We start from the raw sequence: 21436 nt of genomic DNA, 5'->3' as shown, positions 1-21436 counted from the left end.
CAAGAGTTACTGTGTGTAGGTTTTTTTATTTTATTTATTTTTTAGACCCACTCTTAGGACGTTGTTAAGGTTAGACTGGTGTGTTTGAGGAATTCTGGTTAAAAATTCTGCTCAAATGATTTTTTCTTTTGCATAACTGTTATTTAACTAGACAAGTCAGTTAAGAATAAATTATTTTTTACAAAGATGGGCTACACGGGCCAAACCTGGACGACGATAGGCTAATTGTGCCGCCCCGGCTGGTTGTGATACAGCCTGGATTCAAACCAGGGTGTCTGTAGTGACGCCTCTATCACTGAGATGCATTGCTTTAGACTCTTAGACAGCGGCCTAGCTCTCCAGATGGCCAGTTGCCCATATATTTGATACACTGAGTGTACAAAACATTAAGAACACCTTCCTAATATTAAGTTCACCCCACCTTTGCCCTCAGAACAGCCTCAATTTGTTGGGGCATGGACTCTACAATGTGTCAAGTGTTCCACATGGACGGTGGCCCATGTTGAATCCAATGCTTCCCACAGTTGTCAAGTTGGCAGGATGTCCTTTGGGTGGTGGACTATTCTTGATATACATGAGAAACGGTTGGGTGACAAACCCAGCAGTGTTGCAGGTCTTAAATCAACCCGGTGTGCCTGGCCCCTATAAGCACCTTTGAGCGGTTAACTTTTGTCTTGGATTCACCTGGTCAGTCTGTCATTGAAAGAGAAGGTCTTCATAATGTTCTGTACATTAAGTGCAGAATATATTACTATGGCATTTTTCATAGTGTTATCTTTATCGTATTGTCATACTAAGCTAGTATTGATATTGAAACCCAAATTCTGAAATTTGTTTTTGATTAGCTCCCTTAGGGTAGCCTCCACATGCATATGGCCAACCCCATGCTTTAGACATCTATAGCCTAGCCACAATGCTACTACAGCATAGGGATGGGCATGGTTATCCAAACGGACGTTAGTATTCGATTAGTTGCGGTAGTATTAATTGGAGAAATAAGCCTACTTTTAATGAGGCTTTGTCTAAAATGTAAATCTGTGAAATTGCTACATATAAGTCAGCGGTCACATTTAGCTTTCAGAAATCTGCATTTTCAAAAAACAGACCTAAAAAAACAATCATGTTATTTTTTGCTTCAATAGTGTTTAGGGGCATGTCACTAGTTTTTATTCACACAAAATACATTAGTGCTACACATTTGACAGAAAGTACTTCATCAGATGACAACCAAAGTGCAACACAATTTGGATAGCAACCGCACATAAATAGGCGTACAATGAAAAGGCAAGGTATTTTTTTGCCAAAATGATACAAGGCCATATTTCTACAGTTTATAGTAGAAGAAATGGGGCCAGCTACATTTCCTTATGTTTTGCTTGAAGTTAATCTTGCATTTTGGAAAGTACTGGAGCAGAATTTCGTGATCCAAGCTAAAAAAAAAATCCAAGTGGAAAAGTGCAACTGAAGCACAGAATTAGACCTTTTACATTCATAATTTGGAGCAAACCCTGAGTGAAGCCGAGCAGAATTTACACTAAAAAGCCTTTTTAGATCTGCGTTCTTTCCTTTTCTGTTTGAGCAACGCGACCCCTGCAAGGATAGGCAGTGACATTTGATATGTTTATTAAACCGTTGTGAATTTGAGTGCACCCCATAAAGTTAACAATTAAAAAGGTAAATATTTCCTTCCCTATTATTAACGTTAACTTTTACATCCCTGATTAACAAATGTGTTTGTCTTCAATTGATTTGTATTGGTCACTTGCTGCCAAGAACTCAAGGTTAAGTTTACAAATGAAAAAAGCAAAGCCAAATGGCTCGTCTTTGGGCTGGTGTGTGCTTCATCTTCATGTCTGTCTATCCACCCCTCAGGCAAGTCCAGGAGGACAGCAATGACAAGAACTCGGTGGTGTCCTTCACCCTGACGGATGACCCCCAGCACATTGACCTCTTCACTTCCAACAGCAAGGAAGAGGTGAGTCGGCCTTGCCTCACTGGAGGTATAGTAGGGGTCCGTTTTACCTAACAAGTTTCAGTTCACCAAACGTCCCCCAGTGAAGGACCCAGGAGCACTGGCTGTGGAAGTTAATCTATATCACTCGCTCACTCTCCACCCTGCTTTCTCAATCGTCATTGTCTACTCCCTTCTTACCACACTGTGCCCTGACCTAATGGCTGTGAGATTGAGATCTGAGGGGATGGAGCGTATCCTCTGTAAAATAATAAAGGGGCTGTTGACCAAGCTTGATTCACTGATAAGTGCCTACCTTGGTTCAAGACATTCCTTAGAAACTGTGGGTGTGCATTTGGGGTCTAAGGCAAGGTTGTGGTGGGTGATTTGGGACTGGACCTCTGACACATGCCTAATGCTATTTCTCCTTCTCCTAGGCGGTGAGGCTGGCGGTTGTGTGTAAAGATGGGCAGCTTCATCTCTTTGAGCACTTTCTGAACGGGTTAGTCTCTAAAACCTTGTCCCTTCCTGTCACTGTGCAAGGCGGACTCTTCTTATTCCTCTAGCACAACAAGGATCATATCCTCATATTAATTTACAGCGATTTAGCAGTCAATACCAACACACCTTTCCCCTGTCACTGGGCAAGGCGGAGTACTTAAATGGCACTGAGTCTTATACATTATCTGTCAGGGAAAGAGAGAACGTTCAATGAGGGAAAGGCTGGTTCCTGCTATGGGCACAGACGTATAGTAGTATGACAATTGCCAATTTCAGGAATGAAGTGATGTTTATAGTAGGGTAAAGAAAATCCTTTGGCATCAAGTGACCATAAAATTGTTACATGGTAGTTAGCCAGCGTAATTGGTGTAGTAGTTAGATTGTTATATAGTACTGACAGCTGACATTTGATTTACTCTAATTATAGTGCTGGTACACATTATTACATGGTAAACCAGTGTTTTCCACAAACGCATGGAGTAGCCAGCCAAATAAAAAAAAGTAGCCAGCCAGATTCCCAAAATGTTTGCCGAACAAGCTTTTATTTTGGTGGCCTCTGGTACATTCTATTGCTAGATTGGTATTTTCAACTAGCAACCAGGGTTTGAAATTAATACCCTACAAATGTGGGTATGTTTTGTCATTGGTGGCTAAGAATGTATATTTCACCAGCCATGTTGGCAGGTGGTTAAACAGAGCAAATGTCCAAATCTCACATGATGAATTTGGTTGAATTGACAGACTATTAGTGTGACATTATCTTGTTTCCTGGCCAGTTACATCATTATGTTCACATGCTAGGTTGCTTTTCAATGTTTGAGTTTGCAACTGTCTGCTGCTGAGACGACATTGCAATCTGAGATTTTTTTTAAAAATCAGACAAGCGTGTGCCCATATTATGACGGTAACGGCCTGTCCCTTAAAGGTCCCGCTAAACATATTTTCCTCAGCCCTCCTAGTGGCCAGTGATTTTATGTAGGTATACTAAAATCAGTTTGGGCTCAATTTCTACCAGCATGTCACCTGTTCAACAAGAGGCAAAACAACTCAAGATCACCTTTACTCCACACAAAGCTTTGCCTTGCCCTCCATTTATCAAATCTTACAATAATGCCATCTTCCTGATTCTTGAACCGGCAAAGCATCAATACAGGACTAAGATTGAATCCAACTACACCTGCTCCGACGCTCGTCGGATGTGGCAAGGCTCACAAACTATCAGTGATGACAAAGGGAAATCCAGGCGAGAGCTGTCCATTAACTCAAGCCTAAAAGATTAACTAAATGCCTTCTATGCTAGCTTTGAAGCAAGCAACACTGAACCATACGTGAGAGCACCAGCTGTTCCGGACGACTGAGATCATGCTCTCCTTAGTGGACGTGAGTAAGACATTTTAAACAGGTTAACATTCACAAGGCTGCAGGGCCAGACGGATTACCAGGACACTTACTTTGCAAATGCGCTGTCAAGTGGCTTCACTGACATTTTCAACCTTTCCCTGTCCGAGTCTAATACCAGCATGTTTTAAGCAGACCACCATAGTAGTGTCTGTGCCCAAGAAAGACAGTACTTTTGCCCAGGTAACCTATTGCACCGTGCACTCACATCTGTAGCCATGAAATGCCTCAAGGCTAGAAACCCTGGACCCACTTCAATTAGTATACCGCCCAAACAGATCTACAGATGCAATCTCTATTGCACTCCACGCTGCCCTTTCCCACCTGGACAAAAGGAAAACTGTGGATGCTCATCATTGACTACAGCTCAGCATTCAACTCCAATGTGCCCTCCAAGCTCATCACTAAGGTGCATGGTACTGAATCCCTCCCTCTACAATTGGATCCTGTACTTCCTGATGGGCTGCCGCTAGGTATTGAGGGTCAGTGTGGCGGATGTGTTGCCCACCCTCAACACCTGGCTGCAGCTCATCAGGGAGTACAGGATCCAATTTGTAGAGGGAGGGATGAGGCCCCCCTGGTGCATGCGTAATCCCCTCCGGCACTCCGTTCACCTACTACGACTGTGTGGCTGTGCACGACTCCCAACACCATGTTTGCCAATAACACGGTGGTGGTGGGCCTGAACAATAACGAGACTGCTTATAGGGAGGTTAGAGACCTGGCAGTGTTGTGACGGGACTACAACCTCTCCCTCAATGTGAACAAGACAAAATATGGTTATAGTGGAATAGAGGAAACTGAGGGTCGAACCCGCCCCCATTCACATCGACAGGGCTGTAGTGGAGCAGGTCGAGAGCTTCAAGTTCCTCGGCGTCCACGTCTAAGGCCCTATCATGGTCCAAACATACCAACATGGTTGGAATGACAACACCTCTTCCCCCCCTCAGGCTGAACATTTTGTCATGGGCCCTCTGATCTTCTACAGCTGCACCATTGAGAGCATCTTGGCTGGCTGCATCCCCGTTGGCATAGCAACTGCTCGGCATTCGACCACAAGGCTCTACAGAGTAGTGTACGGCTCAGTACATCACTGGGGCCAAGCTCCCTGCCATCCAGGACCTCTATACCATGCGGTGTCAGGAAGAGTCCAGCCACCCATATGGCAAATGCTACCGGAGCACGAAGTCTGGCACCAAAAGGCTCCTGAACAGCTTCTACCCCCCCAAGCCATAAGGCTGCTAAATGGCTATGAGGACTGCAGTGACCCTTTTTGACTATGCCACACCCCATAATGGCAAAGCAAATACTTTGGCAGCGATTATAGCCTCAAGTCTTTTTTTGGTAGGATGCTACAGACACCTGTATTTTAGGGAGTTTCTCCCATTCTTCTCTGCAGATCCTCATGCTCTGTCAGGTTGGATGGGGAGCGTTGCTGCACAGCTATTTTCAGGTCTCTCCAGAGATTGTCGATCAGGTTTATGTCCGGGCTCTGGCTGGGCCACTTTCAGTCAATTCTGACCAGTCTATCCAGTCCCTGACACTGAGAAACATCCCCACAGCTTGATGCTGCAACCACCGTGCTTCACTGTAGGGGTGGTGCCAGTTTTCCTCCAGACGTGAAGCTTGATATTCAGGCCAAAGAGTTCAATCTTGATTTCATCAAACCAGAGGATCTTGTTTCTTGATCAGTCCTTTAGTGCCTTTTACTGAAGAGTAGCTTCTGTCTGGCCAGGACCATAAAGGCCTGATTGGTGAAGTTCTGCAGAGATGGTTGTCATTCTGGAATGTTCTCCCATCTCCAGAGGAACTCTGTCAGTGTGACCATTGGGTTCTTGGTCACCTCCCTCACCATGGCCCTTCTCCCATGTTTGCTCAGTTTGGCCGAGTTGCCAGCTCTAAGATGTCTTGGTGGTTCCAAAGTTCTTCCAATTTAATAATGGCGACTGTTGTTAGATCCCATCAAAGCTGAAGGAATGTTTTGATACCCTTCCCTAGATCTGTGGCACAACACAATCCTGTCTCGGAGCTCTACGGACAATTCCTTCGACCTCATGGCTTAGTTTTTGCTCTGACTTGCACTGTCAACTGTGGGACCTTTTATATAGACAGGTGTGTGCCTTTCCAAATCATGTCCAATCAATTAAATTTACCACAGGTGGACTCCAAGTTGTAGAAACATCTCAAGGATGATCAATGGAATCAGGATGCACCTGAGCTCAATTTTGAATCTCATAGCAAAGGTGCTGAGAACTTATTTACATAAGTATATATTTTTTTAATTTGTAATAAATTAGCAAAAAGTGTGGCACAGCTAGCACCTCGATGCAGTTTCTTAGACCAAAGTGGCTCTCGGAGGATGTTGGTACCATTCTTTATTCATGGCTGTGTTCAGGCAAAATTGTGAGTGAGCCCACCCCCTTGGCTGAGAAGCAACCTTAGATAAGAATGGTCTCAGGATGCTTTACTGTTGGCATGACACAGGACTGATGGTAGTGCTCACCTTGTCTTCTCCGCACAAGCTTTTTTCCGGATGCACCAAACAATCGGAAAGGGGATTCATCAGAGAATATGACTTTACCCCAGTCCTCAGCAATCCAATCCCTGTACCTTTTGCAGAATATCAGTCTGTCCCTGATGTTTTTCCTGGATAGAAGTGGCTTCTTTGCTGCCCTTCTTGACACCAGGCCATCCTCCAAAAGTCTTCGCCTCACTGTGTGTGCAGATGCACTCAACCTGCCTGCTGCCATTCCTGAGCAAGCTCTGTACTGGTGGTGCCCAGATCCCGCAGCTGAATCAACTTTAGGAGACAGTACTGGCGATTGCTGGACTTTCTTGGGTCACCTGAAGCCTTCACAACATTTGAACTGCTCTCCTTGAAGTTCTTGATGATCTGATAAATGGTTGATTTAGGTGCAATCTTACTAGCAGCAATATCCTTGCCTCTGAAGCCCTTTATGTGCAAAGCAATGATGACGGCATGAGTTTCCTTGCCAGTGACCATGATTGACAGAGGAAGAACAATGTTTCCAAGCACCACCCTCCCTTTGAAGCTTCCAGTCTGTTATTCGAACTCAATCAGCATGACAGAGTGATCTCCAGCCTTGTCCTCGTCAACACTCACGCCTGTGTTAACGAGAGAATCACTGACATAATGTCAGCTGGTGCTTTTGTGGCAGGGCTGAAATGCAGTGGAAATGTGTTTTTGGGATTCAGTTCCTTTACATGGAAATGAGGGACTTTGCAATTAATTGCAATTCATGTGATTACTCTTCTTAACATTCTGGAGTATATGCAAATTGCCATCATACAAACTGAGGCAGCAGGTTCATTCTAGCTGGAGAGGGCTCGGCAGACTTATTTGACTAGCGAAATTTAAACTAGCCTGCTTAATTTACGTGGAAAAGGTACCCGGTTGACCACGATTTCTGTAATTGACTGTATAGCTGGCTAGTGGGAAAACACTGGTACACTTCTGATACCTAGGTCGTGTTCAGTAGGCATGAAATGGAAGGAAAGGGGAGGGGCTCATCTGAACCTGTCCAATAAGAAACCATGTTGTTTTTCTGTTGCCCACCAGTTTGTTACGGTGTGCCCTACTTACAAGACCCTGTTTATTTGAAATGCCCTTCTCCACCTTTACTTTTATGTAGGCCTTGTAAGAAGCCGCTGTCCCCCTCCTGTACAGTCCAGATGTCTGGGCTTGAGGACATCCCCGTGCCCGTTCCTCTGTTGGCCGCGGCCCTCACCGCGGACACACGCAGCCTCCTGCTTGCCTATGGCAGCTACCTGCAGCCAGTCATGGAGAGATTGGTGAGTGGTGCACAGTTCAATTGAATAGTGTTCTCTCCAACACTCAAATGTAACCCGTCAAGTAGACGTTTACTGCTCAAGGTTGTAGTGCAGGTAGCTAATAAAGGATTGTCTTTATTTATTAAGTCTAGGTTGATAATAGGCGAGCAATATTCCTGACTTGAATGTCGTTTGTGCCGTGGCTCGTCAATGTACAGGTCTCACTTTGACCTGGTCTCACTTTGGTTTTTGCGTTGGTTTCAGCAGAACACGACTTTCTACCCAGTTAGAAAATGTGAATATCCGGGGGAAAAAATGAATGCAAAAGAAAATATGGACGTAGATGAATTGCGACCAGATTGATGGACTGTTCAGCCAACATGTTACCTGTGTTAATCTGTCAGTAAATCAGACACCATGCTCCCTTGGTAATGGCACATGCTGTCCTGTGCCTCACCCAGTCAAGAAATTATTTATAGCGCAGAAGATAAAATACTACATTTTTATTGTTCGGTGCATTCGGGAAGTATTTAGGCACCTTGACACTTCACATTTTGTTACATTTCAACCCTATTCTAAAATGGATACAAAAAATCTCAATCTACACACATTTTAAATACAGAAAATATACCTTATTTACATAAGTATTCATACCCTCTACTATGAGACTCGAAATTGTGCTCCGATGCATCCTGATTCCATTTATCATCCTTAAGATGTTTCCACCACTTGATTGGAGTCCACCTGTGGTAAATTCAATTGATTGCACATGATTTGGAAAGGCACACAGCTGTCTATAGAAGGTGCCACAGTTGACAGTGCATTTTAGAGCAAACACCAAGCCATGTCGAAGGAATTGTCGTAGAGCTCCGAGACAGGATTGTGTGGAGGCCCAGATTTGGGGACGGGTACCAAAACATTTCGGTAGCATTGAAGTTCCACAAGAACACAGTGGCCTCCATTCTTAAATGGAAGAAGATTGGAACCACCAAGACCCTTCCTGGAGCTGGCCGCCCAGCCAAACTGAGCAATCGGGGAAGACCAAGAACCCAATGGTCAGAGTTCCTCTGTGGAGATGGGAGAACCTTCCAGATGGACACCCATCTCTGCAGCACTCCACCCATCAGGCCTTTATGGTAGCGTGGTCAGATGGAAGCCACTCTTCAGTAAAAGCCACATGACAGCCCACTTGCCAAAGGGTATCTAAAGACAGTCAGACCATGAGAAACATCCTCTGGTCTGATGAAACCAAGATTGAACTTTTTTGTCACATCTGGAGGGAATCTGGCATCATCCCTACGGTGAAGCATGGTGGTGGCAGCATGCTGTTGGGTTGTTTGTCAGTGGCAGATACTGGGAGACTTGTCAGAATTGAGGAAAGTACATAGATCCTTGATGAGAACTTGCTCCAGAAGTGTCCTTGCGTGGCCCAGCCAGAGCCAGGGCTTGAACCCGATCGAACATCTCTGGAGAGACCTGAAAATAGCTGTGCAGCAGCTCTCCCCATCCAACCTGACAGAGCTTGAGGGGATCTGCAGACAGGAATGGAAGAAACTCCCCAAATACAGGTGTGCCAAGCTTGTAGCATCATACCCAAGAGGACTCAAGGCTGTAATCGTAGCCAAAGGTGCTTCAAAGTACTGAGTAAAGGGTCTGAATACTAATGTAAATGTGATTTCTGTTTTAAAACATTTTAATAATAATCTAAACCTGTTCACTCTCATTATGGGCTATTGTGTTGATTGAGTAAAAAAACAATAATCCCTTTTAGAATAAGGCTATAATTGAACTGTGGAAAAAGTAGGTGTCTGAATACCTTCCTAATTTTTTATTTATTTTTTATTTCACCTTTATTTAACCAGGTAGGCTAGTTGAGAACAAGTTCTCATTTGCAACTGTGACCTGGCCAAGATAAAGCATAGCAGTATGAGCAGACAACACAGAGTTACACATGGAGTAAACAATTAACAAGTCAATAACACAGTAGAAAACAAAGGGGGAGTCTATATACAATGTGTGCAAAAGGCATGAGGTAGGCGAATAATTACAATTTTGCAGATAATGCACTGTATATAAAACCCACATGTTTATACAGTTACTGACATTTTGTTCCTTCCCTTGTCCCCCATATAGGATGTGAACACAGCAGAGAGACATGTCTGCCTAACCCGCAATGTCCACACCACCCTCGCCATCGCCATGGAAACTACTGTTTCCAAGGTAATGCCCAGTTGATGCCATTTCGGCCTTTTAGTCTGGTCTAAATGGCATAGGCTCGTTTCTGGTATAAATGCAACATGTAAAGTGTTTGTTTCACGATAATCCTGCTAAACTGCATGATCATTACACAAGTGCATCTTGTACTTGGGGTAATAGGCCTCTTTAAAATGTGCAGTTTTTTCACAATGCCACAGAAGTCTGAAGGTTTGAGGGAGCGTGCAATTGGCATGCTGACTGCAGAAATATCCACCAGACCTCTTTCCAGATAATTTATTGTTAGTTTCTCTACCATAAGCCGCCTCCAACATCTTATTCGAGAATTTGACAGTATGTCGAACTGGCTTCACAACCGCGGGCCACTTGTATGGCGACGTGTGGGCGAGCAGTTTGCTGAGTGCCCCATTATTGTGGTGGGCTTAAGCTACTACAGGCAACGAACACAATTGCATTTTACCAATTGCAATTTGAATGCACAGGGATTCCCTTGACAAATGATCACAATAGATACCGGCTGATTTTCTAATCCACAACCTAGCTAAATAAACTAACTTTTATTTTTAGAAGGTATGACAAATATTCCCAGTCATGTGAAATCCATAGATAAGTGCTTAATACATTTATTTCAAATTTACCTATTTCCTTAAATGAATTGTAAGTCAGTAAAATTGTTGAGTGTTGCCCTGTTTATTTTTGTTCAATATACATGCTCTTGTCTTTCAGGTGAAAACCCCAGTAGTTAACGCCAAGAGCAAAGTTCTTGTCCCTGGTCTTCCCGGTCACCAAGCGCCGGTCAAAGCAGCTTTGGGATCCGAGAAGAGGAAAAAGGGCACAGATACCAAAGAGGTATGTTGACCTTGTCAACCTGCCCTTCTCAACTCTGTTGGCGATTGCAATAAAAACCTTTACTTTAACCTTTTTAACCTTTACGCTCTAACCACTAGGCAACCTGTCGCCCCAGATGCATGACTTAGTTCTGGGGGCAGACTGTTAGAGAAGATGGTAGAATAAGGAGAATGTTTATTTGTATTTTTTTTACTGAATATTGTACAAACGTCGTCCACATGCTGAATTGTGAGTAACTCACATTTAAAAAAAAAATGGCAATACAAACTAAAATACAATAAACAGCAGGCATAGGCAAAGTACGTTGCTTAAGCAGAGCGGTAGTTCCACTCTTGTCAATCTGCCAAATGTCCCTTTCTGAAATTTGAAAGATAAACACTTGCGAAATCGTAGTTTGATCAGTGACATTCTGCGCACCAGAACAAAGTTTATCGTTAGTTGTCGCATCCCTGAGTCTGACAGACGCTACGATAAGTTATATTAGGTGCGTCTGTCCACGAGAGATTAGATTATAAGCGATGATCTGAAGGCGTTTCACTCAGCGAAATGTTTAAATAATATATCATTAACCAAAACTTAGATGTGTGCATACAACTTATGCATGTGTTCCTAGGGATCAAACCCACTATCCTGGCGTTGCAAGCAATGTACCCTCAAAGAAAAATTGGGCACTGGACAAATTTCGCTTCTGCTGTGCACAAACTTGAACGTTGTGAAATTTCTAACTTCAAGCGCACTTTTACTATGAACACTGAGGCTGTACCCACTAAGTTAGTTTCAGACAGTGGTCAAGTATGCTTTTGTTGCAATTTGATCATATTTCCATGTTAAAATGTTATATCGTTGAGTCTACAGTAGCAGCCAATGTGTGGTGTTCAATGTAGGCCTACATTCCATAAGATAAAAAAAAATATGCTGCAGTGCTTGACATTAACCTGTTTATCCACTTGTCCTTCAGACAAGGTAGAAATTAAATGTATTATTCCCTCAACATTATTACTGAGAATCAGACAAATTGTTCTATACTTAGCTTATTCAAAATACAACACTGCCCCTTAGACAAAGCTCTTTACCCAACTCTTCAAATGTCTTTTTGTGCTCTTGTAGTAAGCAATCACTTCTCATTTCTGACTAAAGCATCTATAACTGGGCTAATAACTCACTAACTAGCAAAGGATATGAACAAATGCGCACATGTGGCTACATACAGCTCTCACTGATCTCAAAAGAAGCCCATCTACTTATGACCGCTCATTCTGAACACAGTCCAGTTCAAAGTGAATGGCAATGGTCTGTTTGCATATAGGCCTACTGCTGCTCTGATTTGGCTTTGTGGCACTGGTGTGTAGAGTACAGACTGCATGTCCTGCATGTCAATGCAATACAATCCTACTCAGAAAAGTGTCTTGTTGCCTCGATCATAATTCCCACAGTCAAGGGAAATGTTGCTTGTGTTAGCTGAGGGGTGAAACTCGCATCTCGTGCTTCTCTGTGCGGGCTGATATTTATTCTGTGGAAGTCTCAGGGGAGCTGCGTGCCCCTCACTGTTTAGAGGAAACATTGGTTGCAAGCAGTATGCTCTACTGAGCTACAGAGGACCTGTTGCTGCCATTAGGCATGGACGAATTCTGTGTTACTCTGTCAGTAGTAAATGCAGTCAGACACCATGCAAAAGTATCGTTTCATTCCTCTCTTACTAAGGCCGAGTGCTATCCTGTGTCTTAGCCAGTCAACGGAGGAGTGAACACATTGTAGCACAGCAAATAAAATACTCTATAACCCTTCTCTCAAGTTGTATCTGTTAGCAGCAAACTGCTTGTGCCTTGCCTCATTTACTTCGCTGTTAACCCATCCACTGCTACGCCAACTTTTTCCTCCCCAGATGTCCATAGAGGAGCGACTGGGAGAGATCGACTTGTCACGTGAGAAGGGCGGAGTCAAGGAAACCCCCTCTCTGCAGACGGACAACTTCGCGGTGCTACTGGTGCAGGGTCTGGAGAGCAAGGACGCCAACATCCTCAATGTGAGCGGACCCTTTTATTTTTGAATATATGGGCTCCGATATGCCAGATAAGGCACTTGCAACACACCACAAGATCCCTGTATTGTTCAGAAAAATTTATGAAATATTTCTCACTGATCTGGGGGTTCATAATATCCAAAGTCTCCAGTGATCATGTGATGTCAAAACAGAATTTTTTTGTTACTATAGTGAATGCTTTGAGCAACAAAACCGACGCGTGCTCAACTAGGGGTCAAAACAAATTGACAACATGTAAACTACAGTGCATTCGGGAAGTATTCAGGCCCCTTAACTTTGCACATTTTGTAACGTTGCAGCCTTAATCTAAAATGGATTAAGTTAATGCATTGTGTTTCCCCCCTCATTAATATACACCATAATGGCAAAGCAAAAATAGGTTTAGATATTTTTGCAAATGTAGAAACTGATATCATGTTTATGTAAGTATTCAGACCCTTTACTCAGGACTTTGTTGAAGCACCTTTGGTAACAGTTACAGCCTCGAGTCTAATTGGGTATGACGCTACAAGCTTGGCACATCTGTATTTGGGGAGTTTCTTCCATTCTTTTCTGCAGATCCTCTTAAGCTCTGTCAGGTTGAATGGAGAGTGTCGAAGCACATCTATGTTCAAGTCCGGCCTCTGGCTGAGCCACTCAAGGACATTCCGAGGCCAGTTCTGCTTTGTTTTGGTCGTTGTCCTGTTGAAAGGCGAGCTCTGTTAGTGACCATTAGGTTCTTGGTCTTCTCCCTGACCAAGGCTCTTCCCCGATTGCTCAGTTTGGCTGGGCTGCCAGCTCTAGGAAGAGTCTCTTGGTGGTTCCAAACTACTTCCTTATAAGAATGATGGCCTCTTCTTGGGGATCTAAAATGCTGCAATTTTTTGGTATCCTTCCCCAGATCTGTGGCTCGACACAATCCTTTCTCGGACCTCTATGGAGGATTCCTTCGACCTCATGGCATGGTTTTTGCTCTGACATGCACTGCCAACTGTGGGACCTTATGTAGATGGGTGTGCCTTTACAAATCATGTCCAATCAATTGAATTTACCACAGGTGGACTCAAATCAAGTTGTAGAAACATCTGAAGGATGATCAATGGAAACAGGTTGCACCTAAGCTCAATTTCAAGTCTCATAGAAAAGGGTCTGAATATTTATTTAAATAAGTTATTTCTGTGGTTTTTATAAATATTTGCTTTGTCATTTTGTGGTATTGTGTGTAGATTGAGGAACACAATTAATTTAATACATTTTAGAACAAGGCTATACCGCAACACAGTGGAAAAAGTGAAGTGGTCTGAATGGTTTCCAAATTCACTGTGTTTAGTCTCAATGCATATTGAACGTAAAGACATTTGCACAATGAGCACCTGTCTTTCAAATGCTTTAGTTGTTGGTTGGCTAGCTAGCTAGTGGAGTTTTGCCATCTTAGCATTAACATGAAGTCAGTCAACATTACATGGTAACAAGAACTTGCTGAAATGAGCCACCTACGATTCCACACACGGCAGCTTCTTGTCATTGTTACTAGTGACGTTTAAATGTTAATGTCGGGCCCATAATGTTTTTCTGCGGTGCAGTTATCACAAAACTACCACTAACATAGCATTTCCCAAACTGTCCTGGGGACCCCAAGGGGTATTCATTTTTGGTTTTGCTCTAGCACTACACAGCTGACTCAAACGATCAACGCTGGATAATGAGTTTGAATTTGAATCAGCTTAGTAGGTGTTTGGGAAATGCTGCACCAACAGGTCCCCATCCTAATGAAACGGCACAATTTCACCAATACACTTGAAGTTTACATACACTTAGGTTGGAGTCATTAAAACTAGTTTTTCAACCACTCAACAAATTTCTTGTTAAATATCCCGGATCCGGGAGAATTGTCATCAACTACACTAATTAGCATAGCGCAACGGTCAAAAAATCTTACTAGAAAATATTCATATTCATGAAATCACAAGTGAAATATAGTGAAATACAGCTTAGCCTTTTGTTAATCACCCTGTCATCTTAGATTTTGAAATTATGCTTTACAGCCAAAGCAAGACAAGCGTTTGTAAGTTTATCGATAGCCTAGCATTGCATTATGTCCAGCTAGCAGCAGGAAGCTTGGTCATGATAATCAGAAAAGCAATCAAATTAACCGTTTACCTTTGATCTTCGGATGTTTTCACTGAAGACTCCCAGTTAGACAGCAAATGTTCCTTTTGTTCAATAAAGATTTATTTTTATACCCGAAATACCTCCTTTTGTTGGTCACGTTATCTTGATAAATTCACCGGAAATAGCAATCACGACAAAGCCGAACATTTTTCCAAATTATGTCCATAATATCAACAAACATGGCAAATATTTTTTATAATCAATCCTCAAGGTGTTTTTCAAATCTATTTGATAATATATCAACAGGGACAATTGGCTTTTCAGTAGGAGCGAGAGGAAATATGACTACCTCTGTCTTACGCACGAATCACTTTGAGAGCCATCAGCTGGCTACTGACTCAATGTAGTCGTTTACGCTCATTCTTCAAAATAAAGGCCTGAAACTACGTCTAAAGGCTGTAGACACCTTAAGGAAGCCACAGAAAAAGGAATATGGTTGATATCCCTTTCAATGGGCAATAGGGATGCATAGAAAGACAGGGTTTTCAAAATAAGAGTCACTTTCTGATTGGATTTTTCTCAGGATTCCGCCTGCAATATCAGTTATGTTATACTCACAGACAATATTTTCACAGTTTTGGAAACTTTAGAGTTTTCTATCCTAAGCTGTCAATTATATGCATATTCTAGTATCTGGTCCTGAGAAATAGGCGGTTTGCTTTGGGAACGTTATTTTTCCAAAATTAAAAATAGTGCCCCCTAATTTCAAGAGGTTAACAAGCTATCATTTTGGCAAGTCTGTTAGGATATTTTCCAACAATTGTTTACAGATAATTATTTCACTTAAATCACTACATCACAATTCCAATTGGTCAGAAGTTTACCTACACTAAGTTGACTGTGCCTTTTAAACAGCTTGGAAAATTCCAGAAAATAATGTAATGGCTTTAGAAGCTTCTTATAGGCTAATTGACATTATTTGAGTCAATTGGAGGTGCACCTGTGGATGTATTTCAAGGCCTACCTTCAAACTCAGTGCCTCTTTGCTTGACATCATGGGAAAATCAAAAGAAATCAGCCAAGACCCCAGAAAAAAATGTAGACCTCCACATGTCTGGTTCATCCTTGGGAGCAATTTCCAAATGCCTGAAGATACCATGTTCATCTGTACAAATACCATGGGACCACGCATCCGTGGCTTGGTTGCAAATGGGTCTTCCAAATGGACTACGACCCCAAGCATACTTACAAAGTTGTGGCAAAATTGCTTAAGGACAACGAAGTCAAGGTATTGGAGTGACCATCACAAAGCCCTGACCTACCCGACACGTTTGACCCAAGTTAAACATCTCTACCAAATACTAATTGAGTGTACGTAACCTTCTGACACACTGGGAATGTGGTGAAAGAAATTAAAGTTGAAATAATTCACTACTATTATTGACAATTCACATTCTAAAAATAGTGGTGACCCTAACTGATCTAGATAGGGAATTTTTACTAGGATTAAATGTATTTGGTTAAGGTGTATGTAAACCTCTGACTTCAAATGTAGTTAATTCTCCATGCTGTAAGTAGTTGTGCATCTTTAAAATTGTTTGCAACGGAGATCAAGCACTCCGCATGTCATTGTTGAGTTGAAAAATGGCAATGAGACAGCAAAGCGATAGCAGCAAAGTCCTCTATGACAATACTATAATAAGAAAATGTCAACTTTTGAGGTCGAAATGAGCTACATTGGCAGTACAGGTGCAATGCTGTACAAACCATTGCTGACCGATAAGGGACTGAGTGAGAAAATCATAGTGCTGATTACAGAATTGCAGTTGATAGCCATCGTCAATGGGTTGAGGATGTCCGCTTCAATACCCTAATGGTATATCTAGAACCTGACTACAAATACCATGTTGAGAAAAACGTGACTGCCCTGATGGAGTAATTGTACAATGATGGCTCTGCAAGTACACAGCGTGAGCTCTCAAACCATATGTGGCGATGACAACACATTGTTGGACGTTGATGAATATGCCGACATGCATCACTGCAGTGATCCATCACATTAAGAAGTGGGACTTGAAGTCCCATTTACTGAGAACTTCAAGGAGAGGCACACAACAGAGATCCTAAAATATACCATCGTTGCTGAGTGGGTGGGGGACAGCAGTAAGGAGAGCGCCAACTGGTAGTTTGCCAGGACTGCTGTAGATCCAACTGCATTGCCCCGTAGTGGTCATACACAGGACCATATCTGAATTGTGAATGCATGTAAATGTTATTTAAAAAAAGTTTAAATGACAATGGTACTTTGAAACATTGAACCTTTTTTTTTTTTTAATTTGTCACATCGCTAATTGGTATCTGACATTCAGAATCATAAAGCATGTCTACCGCCCCCATCGCATAATTTTTGTGGCGTTTCAGCCATCCAATCTTGATCTTCCGCTTTATTTGTAGTTTATAGAATAAAGGTAAATTGGTATGGAGTGTTTTGGTAAGTAAGATCCCTGACCCTTCCGCTTTTTGTCAGTGACATACATTTACAGTTTTTCTGAAATCTGTTCATTGACATTAGTCCCTCTGCCCCACAGAATGTGTTTCAGACCCGGAAGGATAACTTAATAAAGAAAACCGTTTCCCGGTTACCCATCCCTGCCGTCTTGCCATTGGTGGAAGAGCTCACCAAGAGAATGCAAGGGCATCCATACACGTAAGTGAACACCCCCTAATTGGATATGATCAGATGTTGATGATATTCACATTCCCGTTGATGCAAGACAAAGACAAACTAAATTCTGCCGCTAAATCTTTATTTACCTTGAGTCATTTAGCAGACGTTCTTATCCAGAGCGATTTACAGGAGCAATAAGGGTTAAGTGCTTTGCTCAATGGCACGTTAGTAGATTATTAACCAAGTCCGCTCAAGGATTCAAACCAGTGAACGTTTTGGGCCATTACTGGCCCAATTGTTTTTAGTTAAATCTAGTTGAAGGCATCATTCCTAAACCCTTCACCCTGATATTGTTGCCTGAAGGGAACCTAACTTCACCCCAACTCAACTAGTTTCTCCTTTTCCCATTTGTACTACAGGGCAGTGCTGATGGTGCGATGGCTCAAGGCTGTTCTCATGCAGCACACCTCCTACCTGTCCTCGGTGAGTCTATCCTTGGGTGTCTTCAGCTAGCTGCTAACTTCAAACCCAAAACATGGTTTGTTCTGGGGAATGTATAAAAATAAATACTGTTCAGCTCATTAGCTCACAAACATTTGGAGAGTTTTTTGTTTTTGACCAACAGTTTATACAATTGTACACACTTATACAGTCAGATTATTGACCCAGGACCAATGTTTATACTTCCTCAAAATGAGGAGTGAATTTATTATATTTTATACTGACTTATTTTATACTGACTTTTATACTTTTTTTTTATACTGCTTTTGTTCAATCCCCGTACCAGTTGCCAGACCTGGTGTCTCAGCTGGGAGTGTTGTACCACATGATTGAGAGCAGGGTCAAAATGTTCCACAAACTGACCAAGCTGCACGGCAAGCTCTATCTGCTCATGACACAGGTACGTCTTGGCACTAGTTGTTTTCACTCCACAGTTAATTCAAGTGCTACTACCAAAAACTCGACACGGGAAACCAGGTCCAGAGAAAAGCCTACGCTGTGTTTGAATAACCATACTAACGTAGTGTATATTACATACTTAATGAGTATATACAGTTGAAGTCAGAAGTTCACATACACCAAATATATTTAAACTCAGTTTTTCACAATTCCTGACATTTAATCCTAGTAAAAATTCAGTTAGGATTACCTCTTTTATTTTAAGAATGTGAAATGTCAGAATAATAGTAGTGATTTATTTCAGCTTTTATTTCTTTCATCACATTCCCAGTGGGTCAGAAGATTACATACACTCAATTAGTATTTGGTAGCCTTCCACAAGCTTTCCACAAAAAGTTGGGTGAATTCTGGCCCATTCTTCCTGACAGAGCTGAGCTGGTGTTACTGAGTCAGGTTTGTAGGCCTCCTTGCTCGCAGACGCCTTTTCAGTTCGGCCCATAAATTCTCTATAGGGTTGAAGTCAGGGCTTTGTGATGGCCACTCCCATACCTAGACTTTTTTGTCCTTAAGCCATTTTGCCACAACTTTGGAAGTATGCTTGGGGTCATTGTCCATTTGGAAGACCCATTTGCGACCAAGCTTTAACTTCCTGACTGATGTCTTGAGATGTTGCTTCAATATATCCACATAATTTTCTTACCTCATGATGCCATCTATTTTGTGAAATGCCACCACAATGATTCTGCCACCGCTTTGCTTCACGGTTGGGATGGTGTTCTTCGGCTTGCAAACCTCCCCCTTTTTCCTCCAAACATGACGATGGTCATTATGGCCAAACAGTACTATTTTTGTTTCATCAGGCTAGCCCATCTGGCTTTTTTATGGCGGTTTTGAAGCAGTGGCTTCTTCCTTGCTGAACAGCCTTTCAGGTTACGTCTAAATAGGACTCGTTTTACTGTGACTATAGATACTTTTGTACCGGTTTCCTCCAGCATCTTCACAAGGTCTTTTGCTGCTGTTCTGGGATTGATTAGCATTTTTCATCTCTAGGAGACAGAACGCGTCTCCTTCCTGAGCAGTATGACAGCTGTGTGGTCTCATGGTGTTTATACTTGCGTACTATTGTTTGTACAGAACAACGTGGTTCCTTCAGGCGTTTGGAATTTGCTCTCAAGGATGAACCAGACTTGTGGAGCTCTACAATTTTTTGGGGGGGGTCTTGGCTGATTTTCTTTAGATTTTCCCATGATGTCCAGCTAAGAGGCACTGAGTTTGAAGGTAGGCCTTGAAATACATCCACAGGTACACCTCCAATAGTCTAATTGACATAATTTGAGTCAATCAGAAGCTTCTAAAGCCATGACATTTTCTTGGATTTTCCAAGCTGTTTTAAAGGCAGTCAACTTAGTGTATGTAAACTTCTGACTTCAGCTGTACAACATACTATTAGTGCATTTTATTATACTGTAAACGAACAGTTAGCTGCAACATTTTAAGACTTCATTAACAAAGTCCATTGAGAACGCACAATGACAATACCACTTAGTTAAGCAAAGAATAACGTGAACAATCAAGTCAACATATTAAATATGCTATGCTTGCAAGTTCGCTGCGTTAGTAGCCAAGTAACATACTCGTACATAAACTCCTCTCCCCGTGAAGGGATGAGTAGCAGGCAGTTGAATTTGGGCGTGCATTTCATCCGGATGTGAAAATACTGCCCCCTGTCACCAAGAAGTTAAGTACTGCAATACATCTCCTCATGGACTGCACCAGATTTGCCAGTTCTTGCTGTGAGATGTTACCCCACTCTTCCTCCAAGGCACCTGCAAGTTCCCGGTTGTTTCTGGGGGCAATGGCCCTAGCCCTCACACTCCGATCCGACAGGTCCCAGACGTGCTCAATGGGATTTAGATCAGGTTTCTTCGCTGGCCATGGCAGAACACTGACCTTCCTGTCTTGCAGGTAATCACGCACAGAACAAGCAGTGTGGCTGGTGGGTCATGTCAGGATGAGCCTGCAGGAAGGGTGCCACTTGAGGGAGGAGGAGGTCTTCCCTGTAACGCACAGCGTTGAGATTGCCTCCAATGACAACAAGCTCAGTCCAATGATGCTGTGACACACTGCCCCAGACCATGATGGACCCTCCACCTCCAAACCGGTCCCACCCCAGAGTACAGGCTCCGGTGTAACGCTCATTTCTTCGACAATAAACGCCTATCCAACCATCACCCCCGGTGAGACAAAACCGTGACTCGTCAGTGAAAAGCACTTCTTGCCAGTCCTGTCTGGTCCAGCGACGGTGGGTTTGTGCCCATAGGCGACGTTGTTGCCGGTGATGTCTGGTGAGGACCTGCCTTACAGCAAGCCTTCAATCCAGTATCTCAGCCCATTGAGGACAGTCTGAGCACTGATGGAGGGATTGTGCGTTCCTGGTGTTACTCGGGCAGTTGTTGCCATCCTGTACCTGTCCCGCAGGTGTGATGTTCGGATGTACCAATCCTGTGCAAGTGTTACACGTGGTCTGGCACGGGAGGACGATAAGCTGTCCGTGCTGTCTTAGGCGTCTCACAGTACAGACAATACAATTTATTGCCCTGGCCACATCTGCAGTCCTCATGCCTAAAGCACATTCACGCAGATTAGCAGGGACCCTGGGCATCTTTCTTTTGGTGTTCTTCAGATTCAGTAGAAAGGCCTCTTTAGTGCCCTAAGTTTTCATTACTGTGACCTTAATTGCCTACCGTCTGTAAGCTGTTAGTCATAATGACCGTTCCCCAGGTGCATGTTTTTTAATTGTTTATGGTTCATTGGTTCATTGAACAATCATGGGAAACAGTGTTTAAACCCTTTACAATGAAGATCTGAAGTTATTTGGATTTTTAAGAGTTATCTTTGAACGACAGGGTCCTGAAAAGGGGACTTTGTTTTGTCCGAGTTGACATGCAGCTGCTGTAATGATGGGCTATGCGGTTCGTAAGACCAGCGTAGCTAACAATTTGTCAGCCAACATAACGTGTAACTTAATTGA

The 21436-nt window shown here is 42.8% G+C and overlaps 1 protein-coding gene and 1 non-coding gene across 2 annotated transcripts in view; both read left to right on the top strand.

Annotated features, from left to right (window-relative positions):
* LOC110505246 (WD repeat-containing protein 43) overlaps positions 1-21436 on the top strand; it is a 44697-nt gene that overhangs the window by 9870 nt on the left and 13391 nt on the right. Inside the window, exons 6-14 of the mRNA XM_021584350.3 lie at positions 1873-1975; positions 2389-2453; positions 7504-7663; positions 9776-9862; positions 10583-10705; positions 12588-12728; positions 17426-17544; positions 17925-17988; positions 18293-18406. Coding sequence (XP_021440025.1) covers positions 1873-1975; positions 2389-2453; positions 7504-7663; positions 9776-9862; positions 10583-10705; positions 12588-12728; positions 17426-17544; positions 17925-17988; positions 18293-18406 — 976 coding nt within the window. The remainder of the gene's footprint in view (positions 1-1872; positions 1976-2388; positions 2454-7503; positions 7664-9775; positions 9863-10582; positions 10706-12587; positions 12729-17425; positions 17545-17924; positions 17989-18292; positions 18407-21436) is intronic.
* LOC118944386 (small nucleolar RNA SNORA15) lies at positions 12321-12457 on the top strand. The gene has a single exon (XR_005039612.1). It is a non-coding gene; the product is annotated as a small nucleolar RNA SNORA15 (small nucleolar RNA).

This window comes from Oncorhynchus mykiss, chromosome 25, assembly GCF_057628025.1.
Source record: "Oncorhynchus mykiss isolate SJ-2025 chromosome 25, ASM5762802v1, whole genome shotgun sequence".
Lineage (NCBI taxonomy): Eukaryota > Metazoa > Chordata > Actinopteri > Salmoniformes > Salmonidae > Oncorhynchus > Oncorhynchus mykiss.
This window is presented reverse-complemented; position numbering and strand designations above follow the sequence as displayed.